Source organism: Dicentrarchus labrax, unplaced genomic scaffold (genome assembly GCF_905237075.1).
Source record: "Dicentrarchus labrax unplaced genomic scaffold, dlabrax2021, whole genome shotgun sequence".
NCBI lineage: Eukaryota > Metazoa > Chordata > Actinopteri > Moronidae > Dicentrarchus > Dicentrarchus labrax.
Genome location: NW_026136724.1, coordinates 3,365,071 through 3,386,440, shown reverse-complemented (window position 1 = coordinate 3,386,440; position 21,370 = coordinate 3,365,071). Strand labels below are relative to the sequence as shown.

General features: G+C 41.3%; 1 protein-coding gene across 1 annotated transcript in view; it reads left to right on the top strand.

Annotated features, from left to right (window-relative positions):
• Positions 1–21,370, top strand: part of tmtc1 (transmembrane O-mannosyltransferase targeting cadherins 1) — a 141,572-nt gene that overhangs the window by 8,106 nt on the left and 112,096 nt on the right. Inside the window, exon 2 of the mRNA XM_051391690.1 lies at positions 7,330–7,507. Coding sequence (XP_051247650.1) covers positions 7,330–7,507 — 178 coding nt within the window. The remainder of the gene's footprint in view (positions 1–7,329; positions 7,508–21,370) is intronic.

The window sequence follows — 21,370 nt, the reverse complement described above, 5'->3', positions numbered from 1 at the left end:
AGGTAAAGCAGGGGTCCCTAATGAAGGCCACAAGTCGAAACACAAAAGTTTAACATTTAAAAAAAGTGTTGTTGTAGTTTTGACCCCTAGACTTTTTCCCATCTTCATGCGCCTTGGAAGTGGGTGAGGTTGTGCCAGAAATTGCTGCTCACATACCAAGCAAGCCCCAGGATGAGACCTGTGCTTTAAAGCCAATTTGACATAGTGGCCAAACTGTAGATTGCAGCAATGGCATCTGACATTTTTTCACAGCCCCTGCAAAATTACTTGTTTCACTTCAGGAATTGATCCTTTCGGTCTGCCAACATTTGGAAAGTCTAAAAAAGCTACATGGGTAAATCATTTTATTCCCATTCAAGTTAGCAAAGGGCTAAACTGCAAGTTACTGGCTCAACCATGTTTGGCTGGTAGAACCTCTAGTGTGCTTGCTCTGTATGCTCCACAGTGCAGATGCATATGCTGAAGATTTGGGTAATTTTATCTGGGAAAACTTTTTTGCCTCCATGCACCACTAAGCAGCTTCCATTAGAATGAATGGAGCCCCGTCTCCAACACTGTATGCTGTTCTCCCTTAATACATCCATCATACCAAGGAGATCCCAGACCAGATTGGATCTGGGACTGAGTCACAAACCTCCTCCTTCAGCTCCGCTGCCCCTCACATCTGGAACTCCCTCCCTGAACATCTGCGAAAACCCCAGTCTGTGGACACTTTTAAAAAAGGGCTTAAAACTTTCTTGTTCAGGCAGGCGTTCTTAAGTTGTCCTTAGATTTTTTTTTTTTTTCTTAATGTATTTTATCCCTTGTATTATTATTGGTTGCTGATTTTAATGTGTTATTGCCCTTAGTATTTTTTGTTATTTTGTTTCTTGGTTTCTGTAGCACTTTGAGATTCTTTTATGAAAAGTGCTTTACAAATAAAATTTATTATTATTATTATTGACTCTTCTCCCAGCCGGACTTCCCTGGAAAGCCTCTGAAAGCTGGCACCCAGGAGCGTCCTTATCAGATGCCAAACTTTAGAACCTAAACTGGCTCCTTTCACTGCAGAGCAGCAGTGAATATACTTCAAGCTCTATTGCGGATTACAGCTGCCCTGCAATGGACATTCATTTCCACTGCTTGTATCTGCAATGTCGTTCTTTTGGGCATCACTGCTGATGCCGCACCAATCCACCTGTCAATTTTACATTCCATTTTACCCTCATTCCTTAAACAAAACCCCCAGACAACTAAACTCCTTCATATAGGACAGTAACTCACTCCCAAGCCAGAGTAAACAAACCACTTATTTTCTGGCCTCAAAATTGGGTGCTTCACACTCAGCTGCAAACTGTCCCATGCTCGTCCAGAGAGTGTAAATATTTAATGAATTGAATGCCATGAAATTTTCAGTTATGCTCCCAAGTAGAGGTAAGCGAAATATATCGTTTGCGATAATATCGTCATTGTTGTTTTGACAATGTGCAAATTTCCATTATTGAGTATTTAAATTACTTCGCCAAAAATATTGAAACGCACGAGGAAACTCCTCACATCCACTTAATACACGAGCAACGCTCTCTATAGCATGGCAGGATTCAGTCACATGACTAGTGGGCCTACATGATCACATGACGTGATCACATGACCTCTCGCTAGCATCCTCCTTGCAACAGTTTAGCAGCGCGTTGTGATGGTAGAGAGAAAATGCAAGCACCTCCAGTCCCTGAAGCTACCGGTACTTCAGTTGATTTAGTGCCGAGACGTGGGTCTACCTCTCTGGCATGGAAATGGTTTGGTTTCGAAAATACTTTTTTAGCGCAGCGCTCAGAGCGCTTCAGGTTGAAATCTGTTCAACTTTTAACACTGCTGGGCGCTCGGAAAATGAGTTTTGGAGCGCTCTCAGCGCTAAAAACGCGTTTGGTGGACACAAGCCCTAACTCAGACAATTCCAATCACATTTGAAAGGATATCGACTGATTATCGTTATCGCCAAAATCCCCCAAAATATCGAGATTGTATGTTTTGCCCATATCGCCCACCCTTACTGTTAACCCCTCATATTACACAGCGAACACTGGTTAAAACATGGTACCTGAGCGTTGGCACCACTTCCTAACTGGCCCGTATTTTCTAGCTACAGCACCGTGTCTGAAAAATAACGAGATATTATTTTTTGCCCATATAGCCCACCCCTACTCCCAAGTAGTGACACCTTTAGAGAAAATAACGATATTGGGCCTGAGAACCTTACTCATGACATTCATGCTCCCAATAGGATCAGTCCTTTTGATACACTTTGATCACATGACCTTTCTCAAAAGAAGAATTGCTAAATTATTAACATGTCATTCACTTCCCTCAATAATTTAATACAGAGAGGTTGACCATTGTTAACTGTCAGCTATTTAGACTTAAAGTATTGCTTGGCATTTACATGGAACCTGTGGGGTCAGTACCTTAATGGCTTTGCATTCAGTTGTTGCACATTTATATCCTCCCAAGTCACCAATGGTCACCAATGCTGTTGATTAGTCTAGAAATCCCTCTTGGCTGTTGTTCTAATAGAGGAATCCATACATTCCAGCTGCTTCCTTGGTTTTGTCTGTCAAGCAGACGGATGGCATGTTACTAAGTGGTTAAATGTGCAGAACTACTCATGGTAGCACATTCACAATATGATAGCATGGTATCATATGACACCAACCGGGATCTGATCTCATTTGTACATTTGCATCCATTGTAATAATATGTTATTTCTGAACTATACATTAAGAGTATTAGGCATAATGTCCATTCATCATTCAGCTTTACAAGAAGCTGTAACAGTGTGACATTGTGTTGTGTACCTTAGATACTCTTGACATTTCCTTGACTGTCAAACTATGATTCTTCCACTCTGACTTTTCTGAGTTTGCTCAAGGCTAAAACTCGCACCAGAACTCAATGTGAACTGACAGAACTGTTGAAAACACTGTGACAAAAGCTATCAAGTCTACTATAGGCTTCTCAAATATGTTTCTGTTGTATGCTGTGGGACTTTGACTGGATTCAATTGTTTCCCCAAATACCAATCAAGTCATCTTTGTCTTTCTTCCCATCATTGTGTCCTGTTTTCCTACATGCTGTCGCTGGCTCAGCCAAGCTGTCATGGAGCCAACATTTAGACAATTTTGGATGAAATGGATGACTTAAGACAATGAACATTTTGTGGACTGGTGAACACAGCCACAGCTGTGACTGCTTGTAGGACATTGATCCCTAAATGTCAGTGGGTGTGTTGTCGGATCTGCTGACTTACACTATCAGTCCTGCTGTCATGTTATAAGCAAAGGGTGGGAACCTACCAGCCCCATGATCTCGGTGAAGAAAGCTCATAATGTAATGCTTAGTTTTTCAGTTGCATCCAGTCACACCTATGGGGGCAATTTAGGGCATCAGGTGGTGCTGTGGTAAGCGCCAAGAAGGTTTTGGGTTCAAACCTACTGGCCGGCTGGTGTCTGTTTGAATGTCCCCCTCATTCCTGTGGGTTTTCTCTGGGTGCTCCTGCACTGGATGATATGAAAATTTAATAACACGATTATCTTTACCAAAATATTTGCAATACATGATATTATCGTAATTATCATAAAAAATATACTTCATACTTAAAATAAAATGGCACTAAAACATACTTCATTAAGAAACACATACTTATTACATCCCAGATAGTCACCTCTTCTCCCTGTTTTTTATTTTTGAGTCTATACTATTTCCACACATCCATTTTAAATGTTTTATGGGGGATAAAATGGACCACCCGAGCCTCCAGCCATGGTGACAATGGTGAAATGTCTGGAAAGCTGCAGGTTCCCCTTGGGAATATAAGACTGTGTATGCTGGCGAGCTAGGGCACTTTTTTAATTCAAGCCATGTAAAGATATTCACGATTATCACAATATTGGAAATTCAGTTAGTTTTTTATCACAATAAGCGATTATACTGTATATTGTCCCTTGCTCAGTCCAAAGACATGCAGTTTAGGTTAACTGGTGACTCTACATTATGTGTGTGAATGTGAATTTTCAATTCTGGTTGCCTAATTTGGAACAACACAGTCCTTGTTTTGGGCCAAAATGTGTTTTAGAGTTGATTTGAAGTGAACATTAAGCCTCTGTAACTTTGGAAGATATCCACTTGATCTATCTAACGCAGACTGCTGAAGCCTCATATTAGCTTCAGATGAACTTTAGAATACGTGCCCAGAACGATGACTGTGGATTTTGTCCCCCATCACTAAAATTGGAAGGGCATTATGAAAGGAGCTCTTCATGACCTGTATGAATGGGAGGACCAATTACAGCAAGCACAACCTGTTTTAATGTTCACATTAGCACCTGACTATTGCATTAAGGCAGACTTTAAAAACTGTGAACCTAGGGCTTAAAGCGAAAGCTAAAATGGCTTGTTTCAGACAGAGGATGACCTGGGGGTCTGCATAAAGGGCCAATATAAGATAAATGGGGATTTTTTTGAATCATGCAAAGATATCAAAATATGGAGGTAGAAATGAGCATAATGGGTCCCCTTTAAAACTACTAGTTACAACAAATGTAAAAATAACTTGTTTCAAGGCAAAAAATAAAAGACTTGTGCTGTCTGTTCCAATTTATGTATTAGAGCTGAACGATTAATAGAATTTAACCTGACATAATAGGAATAGATACACAGTAATATAACACAATTTCCAAATCGCAAAAGCTGTTATTACATTTTTTTTGTTTTTTTAATGCTACACAATTCCAGAATAATACAGATGATAAGATGTATTATCATCATGTCGGCCCAGGCTCATTGTTATTCATGTTTGAGAGCAGCGGTTATACAGACGGCCCATCACACAAAGGTCACAGATTAGATTTCTCCAGCAGCCAGCCTGTGTGTCCATCAGCAACCATGCTTCCTGTCAAAATGTCCTTGAGCGGGACACTGAACCCCAACCTGCTCCTTCATTGTGAGTCTCTGTGGATAAGCACATCAGCTAAAATGCCTCAAATGAGAAATTTAAATTCCTCTGAAGCCTTCAGTTTACGGATGGGTCGGGACCCAGGCTGGGCCTTCGGGGAATTTCATCTCACGGCCCTTTACTTGTTCCACACTCATCTCCGCATCAGCTATGAGGGCAGATCAGCATCAGCTAAGGTCAGGGTGAGATAATGGTGAGGGTTAAGGCTCTCGCTGCAAACTCAAGCAGATTTTATCGGTCGTCCTTATTGAATTATGGATAAAAGAGGGATAGCGGAGGCCAGAGTCTCCTTCATAACTTAATGGACTAGATGAGAGCTCACTGAGGACCCCATTAGAACCAATTACAATCAGAGATAAGGAGTTCAGATGTGAAGCCATGTTCCGTTGAGCTCTCCCTGTTTGGTTTTTTTTTCCTGTTCTGCAAAGCTATGCCTTGGGGGTAGACTACATATAAAGACCTATACTTTTTATGGCTGCTTAAAATGCAGGTTCTAGCTGTCTTTTTTCGTTTTTCTACATATTTCCCCACAACTCAGACTGACATATTTGGTATCTTTGGAATCTTTGGGATCTCCCCTAGACTGTAGTTGAGTCTGATCTTCTTAGTAGTGACTGTCTCACCAGGAGGTATCCCGGGCATAAGTGTTTAAATGGTAGAGTTCTGCACAGACTTTAAACTCAAATCCAAACCTATGTCTTGAAGACCTGACCAGACAGAACCTCAGTGGTAAAGCCAAATGCAACACAAGAGTCCAGCGTCTTGTGTCAGAGTCAGAGAAAGAAAGAAATGTGTTTGAAAAATCACAAACACAGGGCATTATTTTGATCATGGGCATTTAGTTGCACATCCATGCAGTCAAGCATGCCATGAGAACTAGATCAAAGAAAATACGCAAATAAAATCAGTGTAATGCAACACATCTCTCATTTCCAAAAAAAAAAATCTTGCATAATACATTGCTTCTAAGGCAAAAAAGCTGTTACACTTACCGACAGTTAGCTTGCTGAAAATTCACTGAAAAGCAGGCTATCATATTGCTATGAACTCCGCTAGCATATGCAATAACATACAGATGACTTTGCGTACCTCATTGAGTGCCTTAATTCAAGGTGTGTACGAAGGGAAACTTCAAGCTTTGAGTCAATTATTTTAAATATTCTTAAAATTGGACCATGACTGGATAACTTATAATTTATAGAAAATAATAATTTAAATTGTATTCACAATTATGTTTTATAACTATTCAATCATTTGATGAAATGATTCAGCCCTAGGTGAAGGTTGGAGCCACACTTTATTTTCAGAAAATGGAAATAAAAAGGAATGACCACTATAAGAGCATTGACGTTGCCTTTCCTGCCACTGCCAGCCATCTTGCCTGCTCTAATCCTGCACCCAGCAGAGGAACAATGGAAAATAATGCTTATTTGCTTTCTGGTGGCGCGTTAAGTGAGAAGATTGACACCACTCTCGTATATGTCCATTACATATGAAGCTACAGCCCACAACTGGTTAGTTTAGCTTAGCATAAAAACTGGAAACGGGAAACGGCTAGCTTGGTGCTGTCCAAAGGTTTCAAAATCTGTACAAATGCACAGTAAAACCAAAGTGCGAAAACAACAATTCAGTCATTTTACAGCGGTTATATGGGTGGCTATTTCTTGGCTGAGACCTTCCTGGAGTCTCTGCTACTGGTCCCAGCCAAGAAGATGTAAATATCATGGAATGACAGCTGGAACCTGAACCACTGCATCGCTCTACTCTTTCTTTGTTTTCTTTTTATCAGGTTGTTGATATTCTGTTGGGTGGAGAGGGAATTGTCACAGCGTAATACCAATTATGATATACTAGGTGAAAATTGCATATCTCACTGCTATTCCTCACTGAGGGATTAGCTGCTGGAAGATCTTAAGCAGGGTGTGATTTGGTGTCGGAGAGCCGACATTCTCTCTTAAAGCAATCATGCTCTTTTCATTTGAAATTCATGGCACTGCGGAAAATGGATTGAGATTCTGTTCAGGATTATAAGACAATCACTTTAATCCAGGAAATGTAAAAGGTAATTTACTTTAGAGATTCCCTCAGTAAATCCACAGCGGTGTATAGCTGAGTGATTGTTTTAGATAAGGTTGACCCGTTTTTGTCTTTATCTGGTTAGGGTTCATGGGAAAATGAATGACACTGACTGTGCTTATCTATCCATCAGCCTGTTTCTGTCTGTTTTGTATAAGTTCTATTCATTTCTAATATCTTTTACACGCGAACAAATCACTTTCACACAGTCAGCTCCTGTGTCATCCCCACCGTGCTGAATATTTCTCTCTCTGTCTATCCGTCAGGTTGAACATCCTGCTGGGCGGCATGACGCCTCTCTATTTCCACATCGTCAACGTGTGTTTGCACTGCGCCGTAACCTGCCTGCTCATGCACACATGTGAGCGCTACGCATTGGAAGACTCGCGCCTGGCCTTCGTCACGGCACTCCTCTTTGCTGTGCACCCTGTCCACACCGAGGCCGTAAGTACACGACCTACCGACTGTCAAACTGGCTCAGAGAATGTGACAAGGAGTTGAACTCTCAAGGGTTGGCTTTGACATCTGGAGCACAATACAGAGAACTACCAAGAATAAAACCTGTATAAAAATGAGAAATGGTTTACATAATTACCTTTCTGGAGTCTCTGCTACACCAAGAAATAGTCTGGCGCAACCATAAAAAAACAGTAATCTATTTAAAAATGTAAATTTTTGTAGTGAAATTGGTGCTGGTTGGCAGATTATTTTATGTTTGGACTGAACTAGGTTTTATTCTAAGCTTAACCTATAATATGTTATTTAACTCTGTATCAGAAGACAAATCAGTGTATCGGTATGTTTTTTTAGGGGTGAGAAAGCAACTACCAACATGAGGCAGTTGAACTGAATTTGCAAGTTGGCAGTCATGTCCCAGACAATTTGAGCATAGAAAACACAACATTTTCTATCACTGAATTAGCTGTGAACAACTTGAGCCCCATATTGTTTAGCCTTTATTTGTTTTATTTGCCGATTTAGTTATTAGCACTTCCTGTTTGCAATGTACAGATGTACAGTCACCTGGTGACTTAAACCTGATGATTGTCAGTCAAGTTGTGGAATAACAGGGAGTGTGCATTTATGGATGTTTATTTGCCATCGGAGATTATGATAATCATCTCTTGGTACTTCCTGAAAGACTGCAGCTTGGCTTGTTAAAGTTAAATAGGCCATGTACGGTCTGGAGGGCTTCGTGGTCAAGTTAGCAACAATAAATATTCAACGTCTGGTTGGACTTTCAAAATAAAGCTTGTGCGGTTTGTGAAACCGTTGCACTCTGGTTAGGTCTGTAAACAAAAACTACTTGGTTAGTTTTAGGAAAAAATAAGTTACGTTACATACCTAATGTATGGCGTCTGTGGCTCAGGAGCTAGAGCACCAAATTGCTGCTGATGCTGTGCCATTGGCATATGGATTTTAGTAAATGAGTATTATTCTGACTGTGATGGCCTTTGCCATCAGTGTGTGAATGCTTATCACTGAGTGAATGTGGCATGTAGTGTAAAGCGCTTTGAGTGGTCTATATTATATTGTAATATAAGTGTAGTCCGTTTACCATTTACCATGTAACTGAAGTACGTTAGATAAGTTGTATTTGGGCACATACCACAAACCATTATGTTACACGGGTGGCTCCAGAAAGGAGGGGTGCCTACTTTAAAGCGGAGGGCCACTGACCAACCAGCCATATTGGGACTTGAGAGTTGGGAGTGAGAATGGGCTGCAAATATACACACACAGTAACACACAATGTTGCACCTCACCTTTACATGTATGAATGGAAAGCCATGAAGTGTGGTGAAGTGGAACATCTCATCAGTTCAGTCCAGCTAGAGTCAGTGGAAACCGCTAGAAAACCCTTTCCTAGAATATAATTACATTCAGTATTTATCCTGTAGCCTACGAGGCTGGCTGATTGGTTGAAAGCATTGTGCAATGATGATGAGTAAATTGATCGCCTGTGGATATTCCCTTACGGATTTTTTTCTGAATGAAATTGCCTTTATTATTTTTTTTTCAATTTAATATTCAGCCTAGTGCAAGAACTGGGGAAGCAGAGTCAGGGGCAGAATTTATTCAGAGCCTAAACACAGACGACATGTCCCTCAGGGGCTGCTGGTTTTGTCCCTGTTGAGTATTATGTGCTGCAATTTCCTATGGGGAAAACGCAACCACCTCATACCTATTCAACAGTTCTTTTACTGTCTGTGAGGAGTCATTATAATTCAAAAAGGAAAAAGTACCTCCCTAACTTATGACAAATTGTGTATTTTTCAGTGCCCTCTTTGACTTTCTGAGATCAATCTCATATCTGCTTGGAAAACGTGTCCACTAGAGCTACAACTAACAGTTACTTTCAATTCTAAATGAATCGATTCATCTTTAAAATGTATGAAAAAGGCCTGTTACAATGTCCTGTAGCCCAAAGCCATACACATTGGGTATGATGATGCAATGTTATCCATCCTATCCATCCCTAAGCTTGAACAACAGGCCAAGTATTGTTCAGCACACACAAATCAGGGTCATATGTAAATAACATGTAAACAAGAGGCAGCTGCTTGTTTACTAAAGTGATTTGGATTAATCCATCAGTGATTAAACTGGCATTTAACACTAGACAAAAATATTCTCCATATTGAGCACTGCTGTTGAGAAAACTGATATAACAATGGTCAGTTTTTCAGTTTTAGATGTCTACAGCAACAGTTGTGCTGATGTTTTGTTCCTTATTGGAGTAGAGGGTTTTGAATTATATACATCTCTGATTTACACCGGTGACAGGCTCCTGCTCCACAGCAGCAGCAGCAGCAGCCGCTGAGGCTCTTGGGTTTTGTGGTATTACATTTTATTAAAAAAAATATTTTCAGAAATAATTAAACGGCCAAACATAATCATCTGGGATTGTTACATTATCCAGTAAACATTCTAAGCCAAATAATATTGAGGATTTAATTAAAAGAAACATTGAAATGGGAGTTTAGAGTTGGGAAAAGTACCCCCCGATACAGTGGCCCCTTCCACTTACAATTCTATTACACTTTACAATTCGATTACACTTTACAATTCGATTACACTTTACAATTCGATTACACTTTACAATTATATTACACTTCTATGAAATATATTCAACTTCAGGGAAAAGGAGCAGTGGTGTTAATTCCCACAACCAAGGCCACATCAAGTACCGGACTGGTTAGACTATCATCTAGGAACTAAATTGATCACAAGATAAGGTGCGCCAGGATTTGGTACGCAGCACTTACCAGCACATTTTTTCAGCAACTTCCTGGGGAAGCCCTAGCTGAGAGGTTTACATGTTGCTTCCAGCAGGCACAGCTGCGATGCGACTGCTGGAGCTGATTGCGGCCGTTCTACACAATGGTTAGCACCAGAAGTGCTACAGTGCGTTTCGAAACCTTCCCAGAAGCAGCTCTCCGCTCTGCTCTGTGGAGAATACTCAGCTGATCTATATTTGATGGTATAGAGCAGTTTGAGCTGGCAGGAAGTCAGACACAGAAATGTCATAGAGAATCCTGTTAACTTTCAAAATAAAACACCCTGTGCAGACTCCCAATTGTAAAAAAAGACAAAAAGGAAGCACTGTAACTGTATAGCCTGCTTACCCATGGTAGATGCACATAAATCAAAGAAATATAACCACATCTGAGCAAGTTAACAAAATCTGGCAAAATGCTCTATTTCTGAAACCCTCCTAATGGCGCATGAAGCTGCATGAGTAAAACAGCATCATGGACGCAACATCGTAGAGCCGTGCCACGTGGAATCAAGGCGCAAGTGTACTCGTTCTGAGGATGGATTGAGGGCAATGATGGGAATGATGTCCAGGGCTGAATCTTTGTCCCAGTACATCTTCCCTGTCCTCTGGGATCAGTACAGTATCACATTATTATTTTATTCACTCCTGCTTTCAGTCCTCTGACTCCTTTGTGTCCCTGTATGCCTGTGCTCTACCTTTCATGCGATTCCCAAAGGGAAACATTTTCTCATATCTGACTCGGAGAGGTGGAGAGTCAAGTTGTGCAAGTTGTAAAGTGTATGCAAAAAAAGCCTGCTAGGAAGCACAGCAGATTATTATTCCTCTCCCCCGCCTCAACAGGTGAGGTGACAAGAAGAGCTCAGATGTTCACGACAGCAGCGCTGTAGAGAAACTGGAATGGGGATGAAGACAAGGGGGAGGGTGGGAGATGAATGGAGCAACGGAGTATGTGCAGCGTGGAGAAAGAGTTGAGCGAAGGAAGAGAAATGCATGAGATATGGTGGAGGAGGGCGATGAAAGGAACGAGAGGCAGGCGGGGAGGGAGGAAGGGAGATGAATGGGGAGCAGCAGGGGTTGTAGCAGGACAGGCCTCCTGCTAGGGCGCTCCCCTGACTCCCTGTACAGACAGACGCAGAGACACGAAGAGGAGGAGGGGAAAGAGCAAAGGGATGAGGAGAGCGAGAGAAAGCAAGCTGGGAGCGAGGGAAGCGAGATGACAAGACAGAAAAGAAAGTGAGAGCAGGAAGCGTGAAGGAGTCAGAAATAAGGTCTCAAAGTCTCCAGGCCGGTGTAGGCGAGAGTTTGATTTCCCTGCTCATCTCCCAGCATGCCAGTCAAACTGCCAGAACAGGCAGAAACACTTGGACCGGATGTGGCTGGGAGAGAGGAGGCAGAGCTGGCTATTGCTCTGTGCCCTCACACAAGTCATTTGTTGTTTGCTTTCCACTCAGAAGTATTTTATTGAATCTGAATCCAGTTTGGAGTCCACTTATCAAATCTTGTACAATCTTTTCTCGAGGCATAGTTTTCTACGTTTTGGTCGAGGTTATAAATGTGTCAAACAAAGATTCAGTTGAGGTCAGTTTTTGCGAAGATCCGTGTAAAGGTCTCTTTACTTTCTAGAGGGATTCAGGTTTGAAACAGAAAAAAACAAACTTGTGTTAAAGTATAAAAGACGCCATGTGAACATCTGTGAACGTTTGATATGCAGCCCAGAGAATAAGGTCTCCACCTTTACAAAGCAGACATACTAATATCATGAGATCACGAACTCATGTGACAATCCATCTTGCCAGGCTTCAAACAATGTGCTTGTGTCCAACCACAGTGGTTTGGATCAATCCTATGTGGAACTAGTGGCAGCTATGGCATGAGCTACTGTCTTGATTTAACACTAGCTGTGTGAGAAATGACAGTTATCTCAAAAACAAAAATAGCTGCTAAAGAGGTTAGCAGGTTAGCATAGATGCTGCTAGCATCAGTTCTATCAGAACGGGGGAGTATTTCTTCATTAAAACAAAGGCTTTTCTCCATGGAAAACACGTTTTTCTCTCTTCTCCCGACTGTCTTCAGTAAGAGGTTGACTACGTTATTTCTAACTGATTGGTTGAAGTTTGAAGTGGTTGAGTTATTTCCAATAATGTCTTTCCAGATGGTCCTAGTGCAGTCAGTTAAGCAACAATTTGTAGATTAATTGAGTAGTCTATGATTGTTCCAGCCTCTAAAATGTGAAAATTTGCTGTATTCCTTCCTGACCTTCAGGTCCAGTCTACTACCAGGCGTGAAGGAGAAACTACAGTCGCTCTCCAGCCAGTGTTTGGTTACTACTACTGTAGAAACATGGCTCAAGTGACCCCTGCATATGAAAGTGATAAATAAAAAACATGTTGAAGTAAACTACCACATCTAGCTGTTCCTGCTCATAATGCCACAAGGAAATGATAAATAAAATAAGCTAGGCCAAAATGAATAGAGTTCCTGAAAACTGCACAAAAATGAACATCCTTCACATATGCAATTGAACTTGAAATCTGTCCTTTCAAAACCCTGGACTTGTGTATAAAGGTGGTAATTTATCAGAACCCAAGGTGACACATTCAGATGCCTGTTTTGTCAGACCAACCCTGAAGATATTAAGCTGACTTTCATGTTTAAGAAAGGAAATCAGCAAATGCAGGTTCTCTTTACATCTAAGACTCCAAAACAAGAGAAAATGTAAATTTTTTGGGGGAAAAATGAATGAAACGATAAATCGTTTACCACATTTTTTGCTGTAATTTTCTGTTGATGGACTAATTGCTTAATTGATTAATCGCTTCAGCTTTTCATGAAAGTTCAACTGAGAAACTCAGAGAGATCGTTTTTGATTAAGCCAACACCACTGAGTTTGTTTTATTGAGCTACAAAATACTCTCATTACTGGAGAGATGTTGGTGCTGTTTCTTTCTCTAATGAACAATTGTTGTTTTCAAATTGATGGCTAGAGCTATTGAAATAAAACCTAAGGTATAGTACACTGCAGTTTTCTCTTAAAGCTCCAGTGTGTAACAATTAGGGGGATCTATTGGCAGAATTGGAATATAATATTCATAGGTATGTTTTCATAATGGTATAATCATCTGAATATTAGAATGGTTGCGGTTTCGTTACCTTAGAATGAGCCGTTTATATCTACAGAATATCTAGCGTCTCACAGCCACCATAGTTTCTCCCTTACGGTTGAAAACACCACCTCCACTAGAAGCCACTAAATTCTACACATTAGATCTTTAATTCATTCATTTTGGCTGTGTTGGGCATGTCACTGACAAAATTAACATCAGCTAATATAATGTTACTCTGCTGCTGCCAGTGTTGGAAAGCAACTCTCAAATAAAAAAGAAAAAAGCCTGCTATCTGAAACTGGGGTAATTGTGTTTTGCTATAAAACCAATAAAGCATTTGTTACTAGATGCATTAGCTTCCCGCGTATCCTGCTCACCTGGAACAAAATTCAATGCTGGCTATCCAATCCTAATGCTTTAATTCAAATGTGCATTTTAGGAAAGTGTCCAGCTTCCATCAACTACTGTTATGCAAATGTTATTAAGAGAAAAGTGGATGGAAACTTGCCTATACACACACTCAAGCACACACAGCTTGATGAATCCCAGACCGTGCCTCAATATAAACAGGCTCCATCATTAAGACCAGATGGAGTTCATTTTTCTTATCGTGATAAGGAATGAGATTGGTGGAGACACACACACACACACACACACACTTTTCACCCAGGCGATTTGACTCGTGTTCATTTCCTCCACTGGGCTGCTTCCTCACTCACCCAGTCGCGTTGTAAAAAGACTCAAAAATAGGCCAAGTTGTTGTTGTGTGTGAGAGTTTCTAGATAGCTCAGCCTCCAGTCTTCTGTGAGTCTAAAGGGAGGGATTTCTCCTGCAGAATGTTCCAGTCTTTATCTAAACTGAAACACTTAGCGGCCATTCACACTGTTTTCATGAGGTTAGAGCTTTTTGCTTACTGCTAAATGCTAATAAACCCTCATCTACCTCAGTGTTTGGCTTTTTCTCTGCAGCCTGTTCTTTTCTGACTAATCAGAAGAAAGCAGAGTTCTTTTAGCTCTGTTGTAAACAAGAAAACTTAATAAAAGCTTGTTTCATTCTGCTCAACCTGTTTCACTGTCAGAATATCAGTAAACTGCATTAGCCGTGCCATTTGAAACTGATGTTAATTTGGTTTCCATGTTAGGTAGCTAAAGGCATTAGCTGATATCATTAGCTACAAAAGCTAAATGATTTACCACAGTCTAGCAGCAGTAAGCATAAGGGATGCTGCCAGTAGGATCCACAGTTGTTGTATTACATACGTTTGCAGTATGCCCTACCACCAGTGCTGTTAGAATCCATTCTGCATTACAGGGAATAAACTGTATCTATAAACCGATCTATTAACCGATCATTCAGTCTCAAGCACACAACCTCTCTGAAAGTGTTACACTCTCTTTGAAAAGTGTCCTGAGATAACTTCTTCTATGAATTGGCGCTATACAAATACAATTGAATTGAATTGAATGTATAATTCCATTATTCCATGCACATTACAATCTTTTTTTTTTTTTTTTTTTGGATAATGACAGGAAGAGGAAAATAGAAAATGGGGGGGGGGGCATGACATGCAATTGCTAATACAATAAATGAAGGTGGTGACCATAACATAATGTGTACACAGACTTCATTAACTGAGCAGCAGCTTCAGTTCTCCATCTCTGTCTACACAGGATGCATTCAGGCACAGTACTGAGTGTAGGTCACTCCAGTTTAGCAGATTTGCTCAGAGCCCAACACACAATCACTGTATTGAAAATGGACTTGAGTGAAATATTTCTTCCGTTATATGTGTTTAACTACAGTGACTGTGTGTTGTTACACAGCCTGTGTAGACAGCGGGATTGATTAGAATATAAGCTATATATAGCTGTTACATAACTGTTCTGTCAGAGTCTCCTGAGACAGTCGATTGAATGGTCAGTTGAGAAACATGGCTGAAATGCCTTCTGTATAGAGGAGCTTTACCATCAGCATATTAACATTGTCATTGTGTGCATGTTAGGATTTAGTTCAAAATGTGTGCCTAAGTACAGTCTCAGAGCCATTAGTATATTAGTATAAATGATGATGCCTGGCAGGTACACACGCGCAGCCCCAGTGAACATACTCAATGGGCTCCCTTATGTCCCACTGTGGGTAACAAACCCCAGTCCTTAGGAGGGCAATATAGAGCTAATCAGGACGTTTCTATGGCCACACTATTGATGTGTTCAATTGCATTGCTGTCCTAATTAAGTGCAATAAATATGCTTATTCATGTGGTTCTTCTTTATATGGATGATTGCTTGTTTTAAGCTGAAGTGAGCACAACAGAAGTGGTCAGCTTTCTCTTGTTGTTTCATGCTATAGCGCCCCTAGCTGCAGTGCTCAGACTGCGGGTGGTGCTTGTGTTACTTTTTATGACTTTTTATTCTTCTATGATTACTAACTGGATTTATGGATGTTTATTTGAGACAAACACCAGAGATAATGAGATAAAGCGTGACTCACACTAAATCTAAAAATCTGACTCAGTTATCACTATGAGGAGTATTATTTTTGATGTTAACTGTGGCAATCAAGCACTAATGCTTTTAAAGTGGCTTAATTGCCTCTATGATCTGTGTGTCACAGTCTGTGCTGCTGCAGCCCCTGACTGTGTTGATAAGAGCCCAAATCAGTGCTCACACAACTTCACATGGTTTTCAGAACACTGGCATCCCTCCCTCCGCTACCCCCCCAACCACACCTTCACCTCTCCAGTTTGCCCAAACTGAATAATAAAACTCTGAAGCACCTCATTATTCATTAGTTCACTGCTGGTTAGGAGGTGTATAATTCAGGTAACTGGGATACCAGTAAGATAAGCTCTGTTATTGTTTCCCTCAGGGGGGTTTCTGTGGTTGCCATGGTCACAGCGATTTGTGTCGGAGAGTTAAAAAACGTGGAACCAGGGTGCCCGGTTAGCTCAGTTGGTAGAGCTGGCATCCTTGCTGCAGCGGCCCAGGGTTCGAATCCGACCAGCGGCCCTTTGCTGCGTGTCATCCCCTCTCTCTGCCCCACTTCCCTGTCTGTCCTCAGCTGTTGCTATCATAAAGGCAATAAAAGCCCCCAAAACTACTTTATAAAGAAGACTGTAATGTGTTGGAGGCAGAAGGATTTTTTTTTTTTTTTTTGCCATTATTCAGTTTTCTGAGTTCTGATGTTACGCAGTCTGTAATCAGACATCCAATCTCAGTTTTTTTCTCCTTTTAGTCATTTGGAATACAGAAACCCTAATAAGACCCCTGGGGCTGTTGGTATCACAGTATGAATTGAAATTTTTCCTCCATTCATTCATCATCAAAAAAAAAAAAAGCCTGAACCTCAACATAGCCAGGATCAACGTTTCTCTGGGTTCAGACAGTCTCTACTACTTTGGGTTTTTTTTGTCCAATATGGCCGCTCTGGCAGTCAGTCAGTCAGCCGGGTCTGTATCCAGTGAATGGGGCTCCTGTTTCAGAGCTGAAAAGCCTCCATTCATCCATACCTCCTCTCCGCTTTCTGCTGATAGCATGCTGGCCATGTGTGGATCCCATCAGCCATATGTGTGCCGTGTTGCTCTGGGCCCTCACACGCACGCATGCACGCGCGAACACGCACACACGCACACACACACACACACACACACACACACACACACACACACACACACACACACACACACACACACACACACACACAAAATAAAAGCCTTCCTGGGGTGTTTAGGCTGTCGGTGAAGGCTAGGACAGACGGAGCCGAGGGGCAGGCGACTGGAGACACACAACTCTTCTCAGAATGTGCCCGGGGTTACAGTCTTCCTGCAAAAAGTCACACGCGCTCAGTGTGCGTGTTTGGGTGTGTTTAACCAAGCTGTACTTTTACACTTCCTCTCCCCGAGCTGGGGTTTGGATGCAGAGAGGCAGCTGCAGCTGAACTCAGATTCCTACAGAATTATGTAATAAACCCGAATTAGAGAGAGAGACATGGGGAGAGGGTGAAACAAATAGGTATGTTTCTTTCCTCCTCCCCTCTTTGTCACGCTGGTTGCATCCATATGGAGCCTTTTATTCCACTAATAATCAGACTAACAGCCAAATTACAATTAAAATGCCTACTACAAACTTGACCTTGATCAGATTAAAGGGGCATTCAGATGACTATTTTGTTGGACTTCTATAAAGTGCTCATTGGTACCAGGTGGAAATGCATGTCATTATCCAGCTAATGTGTCCAGCCTGCTATATTCATGCTTTCATGGAAGATTTACTCACTTTGTAATAAATTTGAAACAACCTCTCAGTGGTTCAGGTGAGTGGGGCATGTAGGTGTGATTAAAGGGACACTTCACTCCAAAATCAGAAATACATATTTTTAGAGACCGACCAATACCGATTTTAGAGCGAAAACAAATCACCATTTTGAGCTGTGAGCATGTAGGAACTATTTTTTTCTACCGGACACCACACGTCAACTGTAGCTCAACGGTAACTATCTCAGTGGTTCTAGGTGAGCTAGCTTTGTACAGCTCATCTGAGGAGGATGCCATTAATGTTTAGGACCCTCTCACCCATGAGTAGATGCCTGCTTCCTTCTGCGCAGGGATACGTAGAAAGAAAATAGTTATTACATAAAACTACTCACAGCAAAGTCTGGATTATCTTGAGTAACCAGGTCATGATTTCTGGAAAGAGACATTGACTTTTTCAAATGTGTATTTTTGGTGCTTTAAGCACCATGAGCCGATCTGGTTCCATTATAGTGGAGAGAAGGCAGACATTCTATGGCCAATATCTCCAAACTCAGCAACTCACACCAAAACAAAGGAAATGGATAAATAGCACCACTGGTAAGAGAAAAAATCTGTATTTTTGACTTGGCGTGAACTGTACCTTTAACAGTGATTGTGATAAAGCATAAAGAGCGATTATTATTACAGTCAATAGCATGAAGAGGCTCATCCTTCAGTAACACACTCACAAGGCTCTGTGCACTGGAAAGTAGTGAAGGACAGTGTGTAAAGACATGACGGCATGATGGGATCAGAAGGTTGACAATTGAGGAGACGAGAGTGAAGGGTCACACAGACAAAGGATGAAGAGGAGGAGGAGAGGGATGGAGTGAAGGAGAAGAGGTGTAATGGTGGAACGTCAATGCAAAACTTCACATCTGGCATCAGTAGCCTTTACTGTGTGTGTGTATGTGCGTTTGTGTGTGGAGAATACCCAAATGGACGGGGCAACTCTGACGGCAGCTCTTCTTCCTCAACTTTAAGAAGAGTAATCTGTTTACTGCTGTTTACATTCCAAACATGTTATTATTCAATATGTGTGTGTGTGTGTCGAGGGAGAGGCTTCACACGCATATATTTTATTCATGCACAGAGAGACAAGCCTACCCTGTCCTCTCTCACCCCCCGACTCGTCCTTTCATCTCGCACCTCTCTACCTCTCCTTCGATCACTCTTCATCCCTCACTTCCTCCTCTGTTCTCTCCCCTTTCATCTCCATCCATCCCGGGCCCCTCTAAGTATTTGTGGGTGACTAAGCAATGTCTTTTATAGCAAGTGTACACACACACACACACACACACACACACACACACACACACACACACACACACACACACACACACACACACACACATTCTTACTTCTAACTTCAGGAACCATCTACTTAAGGATGTAAATAATCTCCTTTCATCTCACTGATTCCAAGAGGTTTAAGCCACTGGTGTGTGTGTGAGAGAGAGAGCGGGCACGAGAGAGAGAGAGGCACTTTGCCTGATGGACAGACATGCAAGCTCTGTATGTTTTGCTAAATTCCATGTACAAAGCAGCAAACACCAAAGTAAAGGTGTGTGTGTGTGTGTGTGTGTGTGTGTGTGTGTGTGTGTGTGTGTGTGTGTGTGTGTGTGTGTGTGTGTGTGTGTGTGTGTGTGTGTGTGTGTGTGTGTGTGTGTGTGTGTGTGTGTGTGTGCGTGGGGGGGGGTAACCCATGTCTCCTCTTTTCCAGAAGGCTGCAGCTGCTTCCAATAGCAGTCTCTCGGAGACACACCCTTCCTCTGTACATGCTGAGGGACGCTTGGTTTTGATTGTACCTTTTAAAGGAATAGAAATTGTCTGCTGGTAATGTACTGTACATTTCTAACTCCCATGTTGTTTGGTGATTACTTTTCTTGTAACTGCACAGATGAACGTGATGCGACAGTTTTTGTTTTGGTAATGGTATTTTATTTTCCCCCACTTGTATAGCTATTGCAATAACTGCATGGCTGCATGATGCTGTTAAAAATATTATATTTGCGATTATTGCGACAGATATTGTGATGTCATTGAAGATTATTGTGACAATAAGGATTTTGCCTCACAAATAATATTTAACACAAAAAACCCCCAATTAAAATCATAATGATGTGACATTTGTTGGGGTCTGTACCAAACATACATCTGAAGAACAAGATTTGTAGGTCTGGGCCTGTCTGCAGCACTACAGTACTGCATTATATTGAGCAAATACCCATATTTCCCAAAATGTTGAACTATTCCTTTAACAAATAACAAAACAAAGGTCATTTAGGGTTCATTTCCATCCATCTGGTGTGACTGCAGGGCTCATAATGGGGGTTGATGTAGTGCCTGAATATTAACTAAGTTGGAATAATTGTAAGTCTTCCCATTCATTCCAATCTGCCAACATGTTGTGAATGTAGCATAACGTTAGCAAGCTGGCACCTGTTTCACTAACTTGTTGGCTGCTGTTACAGTTTGTTAGAATGATATTTTAGAATTTAGTTGTGATGTGACATGAGGACTGACCCTGAACTCACCCAGCCTTACATTTAACCAAATCATGCAATACATGGAGTGCAGGGGATGGCTCTTCTATACATATGCTATTATTTTACTTCAATAAAGAAAATCTCATCACACCAGTTTTTCCCCTAGAAACCCATTAATGAAAGAACCTCGGCAGCAAACAGAGCAGTGTTCTCCATCAGCAATCAGACAGAATACCTGCAGTGAAATGTCAGATGGTTGGGATATTTAAAGAACAATGTCATTTGTGCGTTATCATCTGCAAAGCTGCCCATGAAGCACAGTTTAAACTGCTGGTTTGGTGCCATTCATTTAATCTGCAGCAGTAAACTAAGAGCCTACTGATAATTTGTAGCAAAAAGTAAATATAAAGGGCAGCCTGAAATTTAAATTTTCCTCACTTTTTGTGTAAGGGAATATAAACTATGATACTACAGCTATTGTTATTATATTTAATATATCATATTATAAGAGAGCATTCAGCTTCAAATCTTTACTTGAAGCTGAATGCTGTCTCCACAAACATGTCCAAAAGTTGGTCCATCCTCTTATGGACACTTCCCATGCTAGCAGTTGGGAGCCAGTGTTACTATATAGGAGTCGTGCTGCCTTGAACTGATTGTTTGAAGGCATTTTCCCCCTTTTTCAAAGGGTTAGCAGTTTCAGCTGTCCGTCCGTGGGTCAGATATGGTTCTCAAACTGACCCTCCATCCCCCTCCCTCCACCCTGCAACATGATGTCAAAAATGTTATATAACCTTACCCACAAGATTTTTATTTTCTAGTTTCATGCCAATTTATACTACTCGTTCATATACAATGGAAACACAGTTCTATTTTAAGAAATGTGTTTTGTTTGGCGCAAAAATAACGGCAAAGGTCAGTGGTCCCTGCAGATGTGTGCAACCAGTTGGGAAGAAGAGAGCAGGTTTCAGCCCTTCAGTGGTTGTTTGGTTGCAAACAACAAAGATGAGTTTGGGACCCTTTCTTGACAACACTCAATATTTATATTCCATTTCATCGGCAGCTCGTGCTACATGTTGTGTTCATCCCACATTATAGAAAGGAGGCAGGCTAGCATTGGCATTGGTAGACAGCATGTCC